This window comes from Vidua chalybeata, chromosome 2, assembly GCF_026979565.1.
Source record: "Vidua chalybeata isolate OUT-0048 chromosome 2, bVidCha1 merged haplotype, whole genome shotgun sequence".
Classification (NCBI taxonomy): Eukaryota; Metazoa; Chordata; class Aves; order Passeriformes; family Viduidae; genus Vidua; species Vidua chalybeata.
This window is the reverse complement of record NC_071531.1, coordinates 101,215,810-101,234,125: the sequence shown is the minus strand read 5'-3', so window position 1 is coordinate 101,234,125 and position 18,316 is coordinate 101,215,810. Positions and strand designations below refer to the sequence as shown.

At 35.5% G+C, this 18,316-nt stretch overlaps 1 protein-coding gene across 5 annotated transcripts in view; it reads left to right on the top strand.

Moving 5' to 3' along the window:
- Positions 1-17,278, top strand: part of AKAP11 (A-kinase anchoring protein 11) — a 42,768-nt gene extending 25,490 nt beyond the window's left edge. Inside the window, exons 8-12 of one of the 5 annotated variants that reach the window (XM_053934657.1) lie at positions 980-1,135; positions 4,904-4,987; positions 5,696-5,742; positions 8,192-8,352; positions 12,874-17,278. In XM_053934657.1, coding sequence (XP_053790632.1) covers positions 980-1,135; positions 4,904-4,987; positions 5,696-5,742; positions 8,192-8,352; positions 12,874-13,020 — 595 coding nt within the window. In that variant the 3' untranslated portion in view covers positions 13,021-17,278. Of the gene's footprint in view, positions 1-979; positions 1,136-4,873; positions 4,988-5,695; positions 5,743-8,191; positions 8,353-12,873 lie in introns of all 5 variants that reach the window. The other 4 variants (XM_053934656.1, XM_053934659.1, XM_053934658.1 and 1 more) reach the window with 4 other exon arrangements.
- The last annotated feature ends 1,038 nt before the right edge of the window (positions 17,279-18,316 follow it).

The window sequence follows — 18,316 nt, the reverse complement described above, 5'->3', positions numbered from 1 at the left end:
GGGGAATTCCTCACACTGGTTTCTTGAGGGGTATCATGATGAACAATAAATTGATTTTTGTATGTTCAGTGGCTAAAGGCCACAGTGGGACTGAACTAAATTTTTCAAGGTTTGATATGGAACACATACATACTAACAACATAAAAGTGCTCTTGAGTATATTTTTGGTCTTTGCACAACAGGGTTGAGTCTTTACTTGATGTGTGATGAAATAAGAAAGTGGTGGTGATGTTTTCCTCTACCTATGGTATCAAAGATGGCACTTTTTTTTTGTTTGTTTGTGTGTTTGTTTTAATAAGGAATTCAAACTTCTTTAAATGAGTTTTTTAAAGTGTCTTCTAAAGATTGACTTCTATGGGGTATGGTTGCTTGACTGGTTTTTGAATAGAAAAATTAAACTTACTTCCTGAGGGGAAAAATTCTGTACAAGTCATGCATTGCTACACTTTCTTGAAGGAGAAAAACAAATCTTTTTTTTGCAGAAAACTTTGTAAAAAATGGAATCCTAATATTTTAGTCACCAGTTTATATTTAAGCACTTTGCCCTCAGTAGCAGACCACTTAAATGCTTGTACTGAAGGCAGGTCAGGGGGAATAGCCAAGCTGTCCTAGGGTGAGCAAGTTCAGAAATGGTAAATCTTCTGCTTGACAATTGTACCTTGATACACAGTCAGCAAGGCTACAGTGACTTCTGTGCTTCATGGCAAATAATATTCCAAATGAGAGAATTCTTTGTACCACTCTGTTTTCTAATGAAAGAATTCCAAATAGCAATCCCTGATATAAGCCTATTGATGTTTCAGATTAATTTGGTTGCACTATTTCTTGTGTTAAAAATAGGGCAAAAATTAAGGGATTTCCCACCTTTTCTTTTCCAGTGGAATTTAATGTCTTTGGAATGGAGTTAAATTGCTGTGAATGAACTAAACACAGATCAGCATGAAATGCAGTGATGTTTTTGTCTTAAATTTTTGTTTAGCTCTGTTGGAAGAGAAGGATTTCACTCTGTTGAATCTGTTGTTAGCCAGCAAATGAGTCTTAGTATTGGTGATGATAGCACTGGGAGTTGGTCCAATCTAAGTTTTGAAGATGAACATCCTGATGAGAGCAGCAGTTTTCTTCACCTAAGTGACAGGTAATTATAAAGATGCTAGTATAGTTAAAAAGTTACCTTGACATCAAATAACTTGTCATCAACTGATATTTCTCCTAGGGTTTGGGGGAGAAGAGATTATTTTTGTGTTGAACACACAATGGCTTTTTTATTAAAAATGGCTCTAATATCATGATTTTGTTTTCTTACAAAATATTGTTGGCCATGAATGTTCATACTTTGTAAAATATATGAAGAGTGCATTGTCATTGATGCCAGGGAATCACATCAAGTAAAACTGTACATATAAAATTTAAGTATTATCAAAAGATGTAAACATTTTAAAAACAACCACCCTATGTAAAATACCGCTTGAAAATAGAGTTTATAAGTTGTGCTCTAAAATATTAAAACTTAATCCTTGAGAAAATGTTTTCTGTAAATTCATTTATTTTTGAAAAAATGTAATAGCTTAATTTGCATAATGAGCTTTTACAGCTATTTTTGTCTTTTTTGGGACTGGAATTTATAAGCTGCTCTAACTGACATTGGTGGAGTATTTATATACTGCCAACCATGCGCTTGCAGGTCTGTAATACTGGAACTTACCTGTTCAGGGTAGTAACTTTTTCTAGAGAGATTCTCACTGATTCCACTGGTTCCTGGCTGCCTGATAACTAACAAAGATTAGAATGGCAGGTCTAAAATTTACAATGTCTCTGCCTGTTTCCAGGGAGAATTATACTGAGAGTTGTGGCCCGAGCTTCTATATAAGGAATGTATGAGAAATGAGTAAACTTAGTTTTTTATGATTGATATAACAAAATTCAGAATTTCTGTTGAAGAATAGCAGAAATGGGAGATTTTTTTCTTTAGTTAGTACTTCCAGTATTGCTGAGATTAAAGAAAGTATGGGAGACATGCTTGTTTAAGTAATATCTAATTAAGTTATTTGGTACCAATGTGAAACTACTCAGTTAAATGTCTGCAGTATTTTTCATGTTTTGCTTAACTAAATAATTTAATCAAACCACTACTACAATTTATCACTCATACACCTTAATAATTTTGTAAAAGAATGCATTAACTCAATTATTTTAGTAAAACATCATCTCTTGAAGAAGTGAAAATGATGATGAAAATCATGTATAAGGGATAATATTCGCTATATTGCCAGTTACACAATAAAATATAGATTAGTTGATAAAGGGGAAAAGTATAAAAAAAAATCTGGACCAGTAGTGCCTGTGTTGTCTTTGTTATTTGTTTATCATTCCCAAAACAGATGTAAATGAAAAGAAGGTAATTTTTATAACTTGGAAGAAAATCTGTGGCTCATTTGAGGAGGAATGACCTGAGTTAACATGTTAGTCATAGAAGGGGAGGCATAATTTGGATAGTAAGGTGTTGATGGTGGAAACAGGCATGTGCAAATTGATCAGCTGGTTTTACAGAACTAATTGTGGCTTGGTCACAGCACGTGTGTTCATCTGTGTTGCTGAGGTTTATCAGGTGGAAGGAAGGATCTGGGCTTGTTGCCCTGTGTAAACAAAGATAGCCAGGGGGAGATCTGTAACAAGACCAGATTCAGTAATAATATTCTGTTGTGGTTTAACCCCAGCTGACAACTAAGTCCCATGCAGCCAGTGAGTCACTTCTGCCAAGGTGGATGGGGGTGAGAATTGGAAGAGTTTAAGTGAGAACACTCATGTGTTGAGTTAAAGATGGTTTAACAGGTAAAGCAAAAGCCATGCACAGGCAAAGCAAAACAAGAAATTAATTCACTGCATCCTGTGGGCAGCTCTATTAAGATCAAAAGTATTTAGAGAACTTGCTAGTTAGTTATGCAGGGAAGTGCTTGTGTCTTCTGCTTTTCATGCTAAATTTGGTGACTTAAATTTAGAATTAAAAAGTTCTTGAGCTTTCTCTCTAGTTGATTTGTAGGTATAAGCATAGACGTAGACATAGGCTTTTCATTCAGCATTCAGGTTGGTTTATAACTCAGAGCAGAAGCATCTTGCTTTTCTCATGATTCTTCTGCTGGCTGTTGTTGAAGAGCTGCATGAACCATTACAGAGGCATTATAATGCCTTTGTCTGTTTCTTGCTTGTTTTGTGGAACAGGGGTTTATTTTAAAGACTGCTAATTTGGCTGTTAATTAGGAAAAGGTCTCATCCCTTTCTCATACCTCACTGTAATCATATGGTTCAAGATATATGATTGTTTCAGACCAAGATTGAGCTCTGTAAAGTGCATTGTCTCTTAGCTAATCAGAACAGTAGGGTGCAGAGGTTACTCTGTTAGATTATGAATTCTTTACCTTTTAGTCTGTAGACCAGTGCAGCTCTTACTTCTGTTTTTGTTTTGCATTTGTAACTTCCGGTGAAAGAGGCACTGTGAGTGCAAAGTATTTAATACTGATATATTAATTTTTTATACCTGTAATTTAACAATTTTAAGACAAATTTAATATTTCTTATAAAGTGTGATAGTCTCACACAATAGATTGAGAAATGTTTTTTAGACCAGGATTGCATTCACTGCAAGTTGGTTTCTTCAGAAGCTTCTGCTCTGTAATTTTCTTTTTTCTTGTTAACAAGAGAACTCTTTGAATTTTCTTTGGACATGTAGTCTAAATAAGCAATAATGTACTGAATAAGGCACTTGAAACTTCTTAAACTTTTTTCATGTTATTTGAGTGTGTTTGTATTGTAGACTTGCTAACCTGCTGTTCAGTTTTGAAATTGGGATCCAAGCAGGCATGCTGGAGAACAAGGGACACTGATAGGTGATAATGTTACTGGCAAACACTTGAAATAGATCAGTGTCTGCCTCTTGAAATGTTTTCTTCCATCATTCTGCTGTTTGCCATGAGTGGAAATGAGCTTCAACAGTCACATAAAACTTAGGTGGAGAAAGCATCTTCTTGCAGTTGTTCTCTGCAGTTACTCCACGACTTCTCATGCCATCTCCAGTAGACAGTCTACTTTGTTGAAGAATGCTGGATATTTGGAAGTCCTGTTCTTGGAAGGCTTCCAGACATGCTCTGGGGGAGGTATGAAGTTGGGGAATGAGATTTAATCATATGAGTTGCTCAGTGTTGCACATATTGACAGGCTTAACAAATTGTCCTATTTATATTGACTGAAATTAATGAGTGTAAGAACATGTTTAGTTTTTTCAGTTTTTTGCATTAGGTTGAATGTAGTCATAGAATAAATGCAGTATTTTTGTGAACTGTGAGTGAAGTAATCTCTTCAGTATTGTTTTCATAGATTTATAAACCTCCTTTTTTTAAAAGATCAACTTGCAGAACAGTATTAATTTTTTTAAAAAAAATTCTTTATTCTAGGAATTCCTTCTCTCTGGGTTTTTGGAGTGAGATGGAAGGATTTTGTATGTGAAGTTGTCTTCACAATGCATAATTTTATTAACTGTTAGCTGCTCCTTAAGCAAATAATACAGATGTAATCTATTTTCTTATGAGTAATCCTTTTGAGATTGTTAGCTTTTAGAAATAATAAGCAATGTGCTTAGACCTGAGGACAGAACTCCTGCTAGCACTGATCTGAAAAATTAATGAGTACAAATTAATACTTTCACCAGTGTACTGAAACCTGCTAGTTTTGCATTATTGTGCACATTGCTGCTCTGGATAGCAATGAGAGTCATGTTTGTTCCTGTAAACCTAGAAGGTTTCAGTGCTCTTGCATTAAATGTCTTAACAAAAGAGTTGTAAGGAAAATGAAGGTTCTAGTTTGAGCTATTGTTCTTTTCTAGTTCAGCTGTCTTCTCTTCTTCTCCTGGCAGTAATGGTAACAGCAGTAGCTGGAGCAGTCTTGGTTTAGAAGGGGATATGTATGAGGAGAATTTATCCTTTCCAACATCAGACAGGTTGGTTGAGTTGAGAAATATAAACCAGATGGGTTCCTCATAATTAATGCATGAAATCATCATTTTTGAAAATAAAAATACAGTACATTTTTTATGCTGATACATTATTCACACTCTTGTCACTTAATCACAATATGAGTTTTTCATTAATTAATCCACCCTGATGATTAAATTTTTCTGTGCTAAAACTGATTAATGTATTTTGCTTGCAAAAGGGTCCCTTTTTTGCATGTTCTTGCCTGCATTTTATAAGTCTTTAGATTTACTTTTTTTCATGCAGACTAGAGATTGCTTCCTACAGGATTTCTGGGTTTTTTTCCCTTTAGCTTGTGTAAACTTTCAGAATTGCATAGTAATTGGTTTTTATAGACCACTTAGGCTTACCTATAGCTATTCATATCTATGATATAAGGTGGCTGAACCTTTTCACATACAAAGCAAAACTATTAAAATCAATAAGTAGCACCTTTAACACCTTTCTCATTTCTCTCTTCTCTCTTCTTTTCCTAAGAGAAAATCTTGTGACATTGATGATAAGTCTGTTTACAACATGAAATGGTGTGAGAAGCAAAGCTGCTTTTCATGATCACTCCTTAATTCTTTTATGATTTTCTTGTTGTTTAACGTTCATTACAGTCTTAGAATTTACTATGTTTACTGCATATATTGGATTGTATTCAAATTTTTGTTTTCTTAATTAAAATACAGTGATGGAACAGAAGATAAAGATGAAGATTCTAAGGATGCTGTAGAAGGTACTGTCAGTTCCTGCATATACTAGTGTTGTTATCCTGTGCACTGTACATTAATTTTTTGTTAATTCTTTGCCTTTGTAGTCTGCAAAACAAGGTGACAACTCTATTATCCCTATTCATCATAATGAATGTCAGTCAAGCGTCAGAATGTTTGATTAATGCCCTACATAATCCTCTTAATACGCTGAAATTTGCAGCCTTTGGGAAGTGCTAGTTACTTACTGATGCTTACATGAATTTATTAACATAAGGTAGGGAACTTTGATCAGCTTGTTGAAAGTGTGAATTTATATGCAGAGCTTAACTTTTTAAAAAAATATTTGTTTAGGAGCCATGGCAATGCATCTGCATGGCTGTGTTCAAAATGCTGAAGAAGTTACTCAAACTGGGCAGATTAATCTTGGGAGAGAGTCACGAAAAAACAATAAAAATCTTGGATTTGATGCATTTGCTATTTTCTCTTTCTTCTTGGTGAGGTATAACATAAGGTCTATCCAGAATCTTGTTACAACTTTGTGGTTTGTTAGAAGGTCTCTATGCTCTGGTTCCAGTGTGATTGATGCACCAAAGTTTGTTAACTGAGAACAGCCTGAACACACAGTGTGTGAAGACTGTTTTAAGATGAGCTGATGTTAGAACAAGTTGTAACAGAGCTCTTTTTTGTGTTGGGTATGTTCTGAAGATAAAATAAGCATTTACAGAAACCTCTGCTACTTCCTTACAGAGGATATTCTGCTTTGTTGCACATCTTCAAGTAGTCGTAGTGTAAGCAGAAAGATATGTGGGGTTTTGGTTGGTTTGGAGTTTTTTTCTCTCTTTTTAAGCTCCTGGAAAATGTATATAAGTAACCAACATCTCTTCATTGTATTAAATGAGATGTGACTCTAAGGATATAAGAAAATAAAGCTATATTAATGAGTATTTCTTTTCTCAGAATAATTGTAATTAAAATATGTTCTGCTCTGTAGGTTTCATCTGCTTTATTAATATGTTTTTGTTTTCTTTGATCTCAACTTTAAAAAGCTCTGGCATCTCAAATACTCAAATTGCTCAATTAGGATAGTGATTGGATTTTTTTCTTTACGTGGTTTAGGTGTCACCTACTGTCTGTAGTGCAGTAGACTGCTTTATACTGTATTAAGGATTTTCTAGTGAAATTTTTCCAGTGTAAGTTCCTCACCTTCTCAGTATTGTTTTGAAAAGGCTCTTTCTGTTGTGCAATTGTAGGACTGTTTAAACAGTGTGCTGGGTAGAACACTTTGTTCCTGGTCTTGTACATTTGGAAGTTCTGTTCATGTCATACCTGGAAATGTCTAGCTTTTTCTAAGCTGACTGTGCCTTGGTCACCAAAGAATTTGAATCAAAGCCTTATTATCAAATGTACATCGATTTTATAAGACTAAAAACTGTACAAAAATTTCCCAGCAGTGTTACCACAATGTTTTTCACCCACTATCATAATTTTTTCTAAAATTGTTCTTTCTCCTCTAAAGAAGTTAAATTTAGGGGCTCCTAGACAAATAATCTGTTAGCCACGGAAAGCACTGTTTTGTTTTACAGTTTTGCTCTTTTTAAATTTTCTAAATTTTCTCTTGCTTTTACTTCTGGGGAATCTGTTTCAACTTGCTTGACTTTGCCACTTGGAAATTAATACCTTATGTACCTCAATTTTCATAACTTTAGTTGGAAGAGTATTGAGATTGAGGTAAACTCAACATGAATATATGTTTTTGTTGCTATTATATTCCATGTTTCTAGAGTCAAGTTCAGTAGTCTGGAAGCAGTGACTCCAGCTTGAAGAGCACTACATACGTGCCTAGTTGTTTCTGGGAGTGTGACAGAGGATCTCTGTGGTAGCTGGATACAGAAACTCAGTTTGGGAACAGAAGTTGACTGTAGTTCCTAAGTGTTATTAACACAACTACTCTTGCAATGCTGTAAAATTTTTGGAACTTACGCTGTAAAAGAAATGTTAAAAAACTGGATATGCCTCAGTAAAACCAGCTGTATATTTTGGAAAAGTTCAAGAAGCAGTCTGATCAGTGCAGGAAAGAATTCAGAAATACACACTTCTTAAAATGAGTTAGATGAAGGCATGGCAAAAAATAGCAGCTGGAAATGGAAGGAGCTGATGGACCACGTGAGAGCCATTGCTGTTCACTTTATGAAAGTCTATGCTAAATTTCTTGGCATTGGAATATACATTATAGTTTAGGTATCTTTTAATATGTAGCTATGTTTGCACACAGTTGGAAATGAGATAAGCAGTACTTCCTAAGGGGAAAATTTTGAAACACTTGAGACCAATACTATTTTTTTCCTTTCATATTATCTGTGTATACTAAATCAAAGGTTTTATTAGATAATACAGTCTATAAACAGTGAGTTACAGAGATTTTTTTGAAACAATCTGAAGCTATAGATTTGCTTATTTTATATTTAATGTTAGGTTTGGAGCAAGTACGAAAAACTTTATCAATAATGAATATTGATCTGGAACCAAATCTAGTGGACCCACAGCTCAGAGCAGCACTCCAGTGGCTGGCAGCTTCTGAAACAGAGGTGTCTGATCTTCACTTTCGTGACACTGCTGCAAGGGAATTTGTCTTTGTAAGTACTGAGGCTTAATGGGTGGTGGGAAAGGGAAAGGATTTCCTTGACATCCATTTGCTGTGATATACCAGCTGCTATTACTTCATTTGCTGTTCACTGCTGAGGAAAACCATTATTTAAATCCTGAGAGGTCAAAATGGAACAGCATATTTCACCTGTGTATAAATCATACATAAACCAGTAGTCATCAAAGCTGATTGTTTCACTTCTTCACTTACAAGTGTTTTACTCCAAAAAGGATGCAATTATATCATTTCTGTTTGGTGAAAATTATACTTTTTCAAGCATTTTTTACTTAGTATTTAATTGTTTATAAATTGAATATTTCTGAGAACTTGGTCATGCAGATTTTTTTCTAACTTAATGTGTTCTTCTTAGGGTTGGTTTTTTTGTTTATGTTTTGTTGGGGTTTTTTTTAATAGCTAAGATGCATTTTCTTGTGAGAAGGAAATTTAGTTTTGAAGTAAATATTATGTCTTTATTCTGTAAGCTACTAAATCCAAAACTACTACAAAGAACTCTCAATAAGATTGTTTTATTGTTAGGTGCCTTTACTTTTGTTTTATTAATCAGACTTTCAAAGAACTGGGCATTAGCAATTTGCGTGTCTTTGGAAAGGCTCAGTATTTTGGTGTGAATACTGTCCTGAGTATTTCCATCAGAAACACATGAGAGAAACTTATTATTTCAATAAAATAAAATCATAAAAATGATTCTTTCATGGCTGCACATCAAACTACACATGATAATCTGGATTTTCTTACATTAAACCTATATTATTTAATCAACCAAGAAATGACTTTAACATTACCTTGTTATGGAAAGGCTAACTTAATAGATATATAGGCATTGTCAATAATGATGAGGTTCATAAGAATGGTAATTATAAAATATTTGTAGTTTGTAACCTGATAATGTGAAAAACTGGTAATGTGATGCCATTAATAGCATTTTAACAATTAAGATATTGGCAAAAATGACTTACTGTACTTACCAGTATATTAAGGAAGAAAAAGCTTGCTCTCAGTTCTCAAATTTAATATTGACTCTTTAGCTTGGGGCTTCCCAAAGCTTACATCATCAGTTCAGGAAAAAAGTGGAGTTACTGGGAGGTAAAGGTCAGTATGACAAAACAGCCTCCCAGAGCTGGATGGATGTGTGCACTGACAGTGCTTAGTTATTGGAGACTGGTAAGAATGTGAAAGGGGCCTAGAGACCAACCCGGATTGTGCCTGGTCTGCCTTCTCCTGAGAGAGGCTCCTGCCTTCCTCACACAAAGAGAATGATAATTTTGAAGTGCTTTTCTGCCTATGTAACTGTATGGAATGTGTATTTGATTTTAAGAGTAGGAAGTTTTGCATTCTTATTTGAAATAACCCAGAAAGTTTGGAAATGTTATTTTGGCATAAGAAATATATGCCCTATGCTCCTTTTCTGGAGCTTGGTATGTTTGATTTAGAATTATTTCAAGAATATATTTGGCTGTACATTAGTTCTGACAGAGTGGACTTTGTGCTTCTGTAAACTGGAAGGCAGTTTGAGAATACTTTACTCCATTTCTGTGCTATTTGAAATTGTTGGGTTTATTCCTTATATTAATATGTTTCTTCTTTGTTACCGTTTATAAGTGCATTAACACAAAGAAAATACATTACTTTTTCTGTTCTCACATGCTTGGCTGAGCATTCTCTGGAGGTTTTTGAAGTTGTTTTTCAACGAGTCGGGGTTAAGGATAACAGTCATTCTCACCTCAAGAAGGTTTTTGCCTTCTGTTGAAGATCTGTTCATCTGTTCCGTGCATATTGCAAATACTCAGGTAGAATAGTGGTAGGACCCACAAGTGTTAATAATAGCTTATTTTCTGTGTATCTGAGACACGTGTATCTAACAGTATAATATGAAAGACACAAAAGAGATGGCAGGCACCTCTTACTTAAATTTTTCCATGAGTCTCTCATTCTTTGGCCAGCTCTGAGTTAAGAGACTACAGAGCTGTGGTGCTGATACTTGAGGCAATGCTCCAGGACACACAGGAAGGATATTAACTGGCTATGCATCTGAGCATGACTTCAGCTACCTTAACAAGAGGACATACCAAGAAGAGCACTCTGGAAAATAGCAGTGTGCCCTCCTAAAAAATGATAATATTTTTCTACTTGACACTTCAGTCATAAATTGATACTGAGTTGACACTTGAATGTGAGACCTTCGGGGCAGGCAGTAGTCATGCAGTCCTGAAAATGCTACAGTAGTTAATCGTTTCAGTTAGTTAGATAGATTATTTTCAGTTGTCCAGATGCAGTTATGTTAAAATAAATTGAAATTTTGTTTCCCTCCCCGGAGGGAGAGAATGATTACCTAATTTTTATTCCATCCCACTTCCCAATTGGAATGTCCGACGCAGACGGAATTAAATTGGAAATAGTCATTCCCGGCTCTTGTAAAGCTGAGCGAGCCCCTCCAGAGGGCGCTGCAGCCCAGCAGGAAACCATGGCCGCGGTCCTGGTCCCTCGGCAGCCGCGGGGTTGGGGCATCTCCTGAGGAGCCTCGGGAGTTACCTCGGACTCCTGGGGAGCCCGCCGGGGCTTAGAGCTCGTCGGAAACAGCCATCTGCTGTATAAGCAGTTGGTGAGTTCTGGAAGGGAGGAAAGGCTTGTGTTAGCTGATCGCAGCAGGGTAATGAGCCGCTGATGTGATGTGGCTGCAGAAAAGGCAGAAGTGCTCCTGGCGTGTATCAGGCAGGGTATTACTTGCTGCAGCTGGGTATGAACTCTTACTTAAGGGTACTTGTTATGCTCAGCAAGGCAGAAAGACGTTAAATAGCTGTGTATGGAACAAAATACATTTGTTAGGAGGATAACAAGAAACCAGTAAATTAGAATAGATCTTGATTTCTGTGAGATGCCTGACAATGTGGATATGCAAGTGCCTGGATTAGAAACTAATATGTATTCCATTTTTAATGAGACCTTACCTACCTGTTTTAAGATTTCTATTTTGAGTAAACTCTAATATTTCACTTGTCTAACAGTAAGAAACAGATTGGTCATCTAAAGAAATAGTGAGATTAAACCTAAAATTAAAATTTAGGTGCCAGTTCTGTAGTTTTACCATGGTGGAAAACCTATTTGGACCAAATTTTTATATTGTATTTGCTGAGGTAGGTATTTGGACATTAGCCACACTTTCCTCTGGCAGAGGAAATAAAAAACTTCTTTTATAAACCAACAAACATAATTTACAAAATTGCATGTTGTAGACTATAAAACTCCTACTTCCTGTGCCCTGCTTTAAAATTCACAGGAATACTACAGATTTCAGTCTCTTCTTGTATAGAAAAGATGTCCTTAATTTCCACTGAGAAAAGTTTCCAGTGTTCAGAATAAATTATGCTCAGGATTAGAGAGGATATTTGCTTGTTCAGGTTAATGATTTTCTCAAGAAGTTAATTGCTTGATACATGTTTTTATGCCCATATTCTTTCTGTCAGTCCTATCACCTGCCTTGTTGCAGTTGGAACATCAGCTAGGTAAAGAAGCAGGGAAAGATTGTCTTCCTTTTTATTTTTTTTTAGAACTTTATATTGCGATCTGACAGGTCTCATAGTAGAAACTATATGAATTTTTAATTTTGTAGCTGTGAAAAATATTTCCCTGAAGACTGTATTATTTTTTTTAAACTTAATATATGGAATGTCTTGGTAGGGACTATAAAAGGGGGTAAAAATTTACAGCTCCAAAGAATAAGTAGGCTATCTAAACTGTGTTTACAAAATTCAGCACTGACAGGTGTCCAGAAAGCTACAGAGAATACTTTGTGTGGGTATTTGTTTATTTATTTAAACTAAAAATTGTTAGGTTTTTTACTCCTGGGCAAGCTGTCAAATTCATTCTTTCCTTAGGGCAGGCTTTCTTACACATACAGTTGAGCTTGACACATCAGCAATGGAAGATTTTTTTCTTTGGATCCTGGGGGAAAAGAAATGTTTTCAGCTACACTGATCTCTGCTCCTGAGTAGTAGTTTAACTTAATCATCACCTTTTCCTGTTCCCCAAGATGTTATAATTTCCCAACTCTGAAGAAACTGTTTTCATTGAGGGTAGTGTCTGTGCCACCCCAACCACACTATATGTTGTGAAAGGAAAATCCACATCCTTTTATTAAGACAGAGTTTTGTCTTTTTATACATGCATTATTGGCATGGGAGGGGTGGCAAATGTCTTAATCTTGTGTTCAGAATTTCCTGTTTTCTGCAGTCTTGATGAACCACAGCCCTCATACCTGTGGCACCACATAATTTGAAAATGGTGCTCCCTCCAGAAGAAAGTTTTGTGAAGACTGCACTAAAGAAAAGTGCTTGATTCTTGCGGAAGTTTTTGTTTTTATAGATGTGGGAATAATGATTAACTCATTAAAACTGATCTCTTATGACCTAATGTTTCAAGAATAACTTCTGTAACTTAATCAGGATGTCCCAGTCAAAATATTTTGCTTTGTGTTCCCCTGTTTCCCCTTTAGCTTTCCAGAAGACTGAGAGAAAGAGATTGGAAAGTTGGAGATCTCTTGCAAGCAGTGCTGAAATATTGTGAAATTATAGAGATGGCATCTGATGGAGAGCAAGCTCTGAGTAAATCTCTGGTCAGTTGGCTTCTGGAAAATGTCTGAAAAATCCAAAGATGCAACACTCTTCACTTCATTCCTCTTCTGAAAGGAGATAGAAGGAACACAGATGTGTAAAGTAAAATTAAACTAGTGAATGTTTAAGTAGTAGTCAGCATTAAAAGACTTTGAGGAGAAAGTCAAAATAGCTGTGCTGTGCTTTGTGATACTGTGCACATGGTATGTTTATTCAGTCCATAGTCGGTGTTGTCCACCCATGCATAACTTGTATTTACTGCTGTGTTCATACCACTGAGATATTTATGAACAACCCTTGTCTATCAACAACCTTTGATCGTAGTCCACAGGAGACAGTCTCAGACATGATATTCAGGATTCCCCTTACCCCAGGATAGCTCTTTCTCTCAATCCTATGTGTGCTATATTCACAGCAGGACGAAGAGCACTGATTTCAGCAAGAATCTGCTCTGGAATACCTTGCTGCAGACAGTGGAAAAATTATTTAGCTTGGCCAGGTGTTACGTGCCCAAGAGCAGCATTGCCAAGAAGGAAATTGTGACCTGCCCAAGCAGCCCCTTAATACAGCCTGGCTTCATAGCTGCCTTTATCAGTTTTAACTTTATGTAAAGATGGGAGAGTCTGCTCTGAAATTGCTGAGGTGCAAATGCATGAATTTGTTGACTCATGTAGAGCTGGTAACTTCTGGTAGAAGGGCAGAGTGAGAAGTTGAGCATAATTTCTTATGTAATTCTTCAGCAAGGTTTCCTGAAGCTTGCCAATCAGATTTAAATTGCTAAATTTTTTACTGAGGCTTTTGTATGCAGATACTTTTATGACACTAGTTCTGTGTCAAAGAATTTGTACATTCGTCTCTCATGCAGATGTGTTAAAAGTAGGAGATAGAAATTTCTGAGGATTTTGGCCATCTTTTTGAATAGTTTTAATTCTTTATTTCAAAGCAGCCACATATGAATTTTCTTTTCATGAATACAGACAGTTTTGTTACTCAGTGAGCACAGAAGTGTTTGGTAAAGAAAGCTAATAAAATGTAAAGGGGAAATTTCTTGCAAATTGATTTTTCATTTTTGTTAACTACCTTCACTGAATTTTTTTTAAAGGCACTTTTAATTGAATATTTTTAGCAGTCTTGTCAGGTTTCTCACCAATGCTGCTGATTTGCCTTTCTGTGTGAAGGGAAATCTGAGCCTTCACTTATCCTGTGGTTTGAAAATGTTTTTTGGCATTTGTTTTTTATATATCCTTTGAGAGACAAAGGCACATGCTAGTGATTACCAGGTTGCCACCTAAAACTTGGCAAATAATCACAGAGCGTTACTGATTTTGGATGAACAAAAAAATCTTAATAGTTTTTTCACATAAAAATATACTGTTGTTGTGGTGCACAGTTTTGTGATCCCAAACAAGGAGAGATATGGTCTCCAAATCTATTCCTGATTTTTAATGGCATATGTACAGTTCTGATTACCCCTACCCCATGAATTGCTATGAAGTGTCACACTGGTAAACTGAAGAGCACTGTTCGTGCAGTGTCTTTGTGTTTCAGGAAAGTATTCCACTGTCCTCTATGCAGAGACATGGTTGGTTTTGGTCCTCTTTTGTCATCTGGATTTCTGCCTTGGATCTCACAAAGTTCACCTTTCTTACAGAGCCAAAGATTTTTCATGTTTTTGCACATATATGTGTTCACACATGTGAACACACACAGGGTTTATTTATCTGTATGTGTATGAGATCTCACTGCTGTGAACTCCTGGTGCAAACTGCTACCACTAAATTAAAGTTCTGTTATGCTCAGTTTATTTCCTCACTTCATATATAATTTCACTGATTGAAAAATCCATGTATGTGACAAAAAGACCAAAAGCCACTTCAAGGTCTTTTGTATTGTTATAGGTAATATAATCCAGGCATCAGGAATGATTTTTCTCCAGAGCCCAAGCATGTCAGGGGAAGTTATTTAATTCCTATATTTGGAAGATAGTTCTAGTAGCAAGTATTTTTTAAGAATGGTACAAAGGTTGTCTGGATTTTTTCTTCTCCCAAACCCCCTGTATTCCTTTTTCCCCTTTTTTTTTTTTTTTTTTTTTTTTCTTTCTTTTCTTTTTAAGGTTGATTTTCAGTATTGTTTTAGACAAAAATTTGAAATAATTCCTTGGCTATAACACCTTACCCATAACACACCAATAATATACTTGTTCAAATTTACCTATAAAATTGAAATGTCAAGGAAATAAAATGCTAAAAGCAGTGCCTCATGACTAAATTTTTCTCACCAAGTGGAATTTCAAGACATGAGGATACAGTACAGTATAGTAAAGTGTTTCTGTACAGTGAGAAAGATATTGAAGGTATTGCAAATGTACAAAACCATACCTTTTAAAAAGCCTACAACACAACCAACAAAAAACACTGCAGGAACAGCCATTTTTTAAACTCATTTATTCAAATCCAGGAATGATGGATTTTGTAAACTGGTGCAGTGCTTTTTCATTTCATTTCCTTTTTTGGAGAAAGGCAGAAGATTGCGCTATTCACAAAGCTTACAACTATTCAGAAAGTTAAGTGGACAACAGTTACAATGAAATTTTTTTTTATAAATGGAATCCTGTTTTCAGACTGGATCAAATATGTTGTGTAACTATAGATTGGTGTAACATTAAGGAAGAAATGGTTTTATTATCCTCTGAGGAAAGTAGCATAGTTTCCAAATTTTCATGAGAAAAATGTTATAAAATACTTCATTTTTACTGAAAACAAGCCAAAAAAAACCCAAACCCGTTTTCTACGCAAATTGTTTTAAATTTGTTCGGAATGACTTGACTTTCTTCCTTCTGTATGAAGTTAAAAAGCATTAATCTAGCCTGGCAAAATCATTACAATTGAATAATTTTAATAATCTTTGAAAACTGTAGTCTTACTGTATCTAACTGGTACTGTCTGCCATATTAGTGAGAAAGCTGTTCCTTGCTAATGCAAGGAATTAAATTATACTTTTACTGAGTTTGTTTAAAACTCCTGACCACAAATACAGAAACGTAAGTGAAAACTGTAAAAACATGAAGGGCCACATTCTGGTCCCTTTAAAGCATACAGCTATGCTTATAAACAAACATAATAAGGTAGAGTTTGTTTCATCTTGCATTTTTTCTGTATGGGAAACCCTGGTAATTTAATTTTTATGTTGAGGAAAATATAGACTAGGATATTATTGTTTCAGAAATCACCCAAACACTTTATAAATACATTTGGTGTTCTAAAAAAATGGAAGTGTTGTGGTGTTTTGTAAGATTCTGTAGAAAAAGCACTTTGAGAAACAGTCCCTCTGTAAAGCAAGTTATAAGTGGCCATACTTAAATACTAGTTTAAATACTCAGAACGGGGTGCATAAATAATACAAAGTATGCATAAAGCCTTAAAATAAAAACACAACAAAACTCAAACCCATATTCTAAATTAAAGAGGATTTGCTGTCTCAAAACAAAGATGTGAAAAGGCAGCTCAGACAATGTACGTGAATACAATTTCTGTAGTATCTTTGTTCTTGAGTTTTAGAAGATTGTGTAAACTTTTTAGAAAAAAGCCAACCAAAACACAGAAACCCACATTCCGAGACTAATTAGGTCTCTCAAAAATGGTATCAGATTTTGGGTGTTACATTTTCTAATGTAACTTTGTCTGGGACCTTTTCTATGAAGAGAGACAAATTGTTGGAGATGGGAACACAGTGAGTAATAAACACCAGCGCAAACCCCTGTAGTTCTAGACAGTCAATTTGCAAAGAAAAATACGAGATTCAGGAATGATTTTTATTGTAAGAAATTTGGCTTTTCAGCAAGAGCCACTACTGTCAAGCATTTACTGTACTTGAGCTCTGAAGAGGCAGGTACAGAGCCCAGCCACTGTAGTCACTTTATTTTGTACCATCTTTGTACATTCCTGTTGTATAGCTGGTGTTGTAGTTTTAGAGGGCCTTTGTTCTAATGTCTGAACAGTATTTAATAATAAAATTTATTATAATTTGCTGGAACTGCTGCTTATTTGTGCAGTGTTACAGTAATTCACAGCCCAGTTAGTGATGCAATTGTATACCAAAAGCAGTTTGAATAACTAAATGTTTATGTAACTGTACTCAATGAATATGAAGGTCTTGTACTGTATAATGGTGACAAGTTTTGCCATTTTAGTAATTTAACTATATTCAGTTTTCAGATTATGAACTCCAGGTTGCACTAAATTCATCCTTGTTTTAGCAGTGGCTTAAAATAAAACACATTTCACTGGCTTGGAGAGTGCTGTCGTTTCTTGTAAATTCATGGATATTATTTTTCTTTCAGTGAACACAGCTATGAGCAGTCTTGGTCGCTGGCTGTGTGAGGAAGGCACTTGAGGGAGGGTGTAGTAAATAGTGCATCAGTAGATGGCATACTTCTTACAGAGTTAAATTGGAGTCCTGCAAGGGGTGAGGACCCTGCTTTACTGACTTTGGATTGAAAGGTGAGCCCACAGTTCCACTGACATGCAGTAAAGTGTCACATGGACTCTACTCACCTCACAAGGGGGATGTAAGAACTAGTCAGCTCCATCTTGCCTGGAAGCTGGGTTAGTAAGGTTGCCTTGATATTTCCGTGTGGACTGAGGTTGCTTTGTCCAATATTTGGGACACTAGCTTCAAACTCAGCTTTAGTCTTCTGGACAAATCCAAGAGTATTCTGCTAGTGAAAATGTATGAAACAGGACATTTTGCAGGCCTCTTTACTATCCTCAAGTGTTTTGGAATTTGTGAAATGCCCCAAACAGCATATTGTCAAGTACCCTAAAATAGTAATGCTGAGCAGAGATGATGTGCACAGTACCATTTCTAAGATTTAGAAGTCCTGCTGTTGCAGATAGCTGTCCTAATGTCTTTTGATGTATAACTTGTGAGTCTACTGTTCTCAGCTGGGTTTTATTTCAAGAATTAGGAAATTTTTGCTGAAGTTACATTAAAACCAGTAAGCATGAGTAACTCTCCTTGATTATTTTTGCAATGGTTGTTTAAGGAGGTTTCTTTAGTATTTTGAGATTGTTTCCAAAAGGAGCACTCTTGTGTTTCATTACCATATCTGTTTCAAAGATTTTTTGTTTGGGTAGTGCCCCATGGTCAATCACATGGAAAATATATGTTAACTGAAGCAAGCAAATAACTTACTCTTCAAATACTGTATGTGTGAAAAAAGGCAAGTAGTGAGTTGGAATCAAGGAAAAAATTTTCATAAAGGGAAAGAAGATATTCATGTGGAGGATAAATCTTGAGCTTTTTTCTTCCTGCCTTGGACTTTAT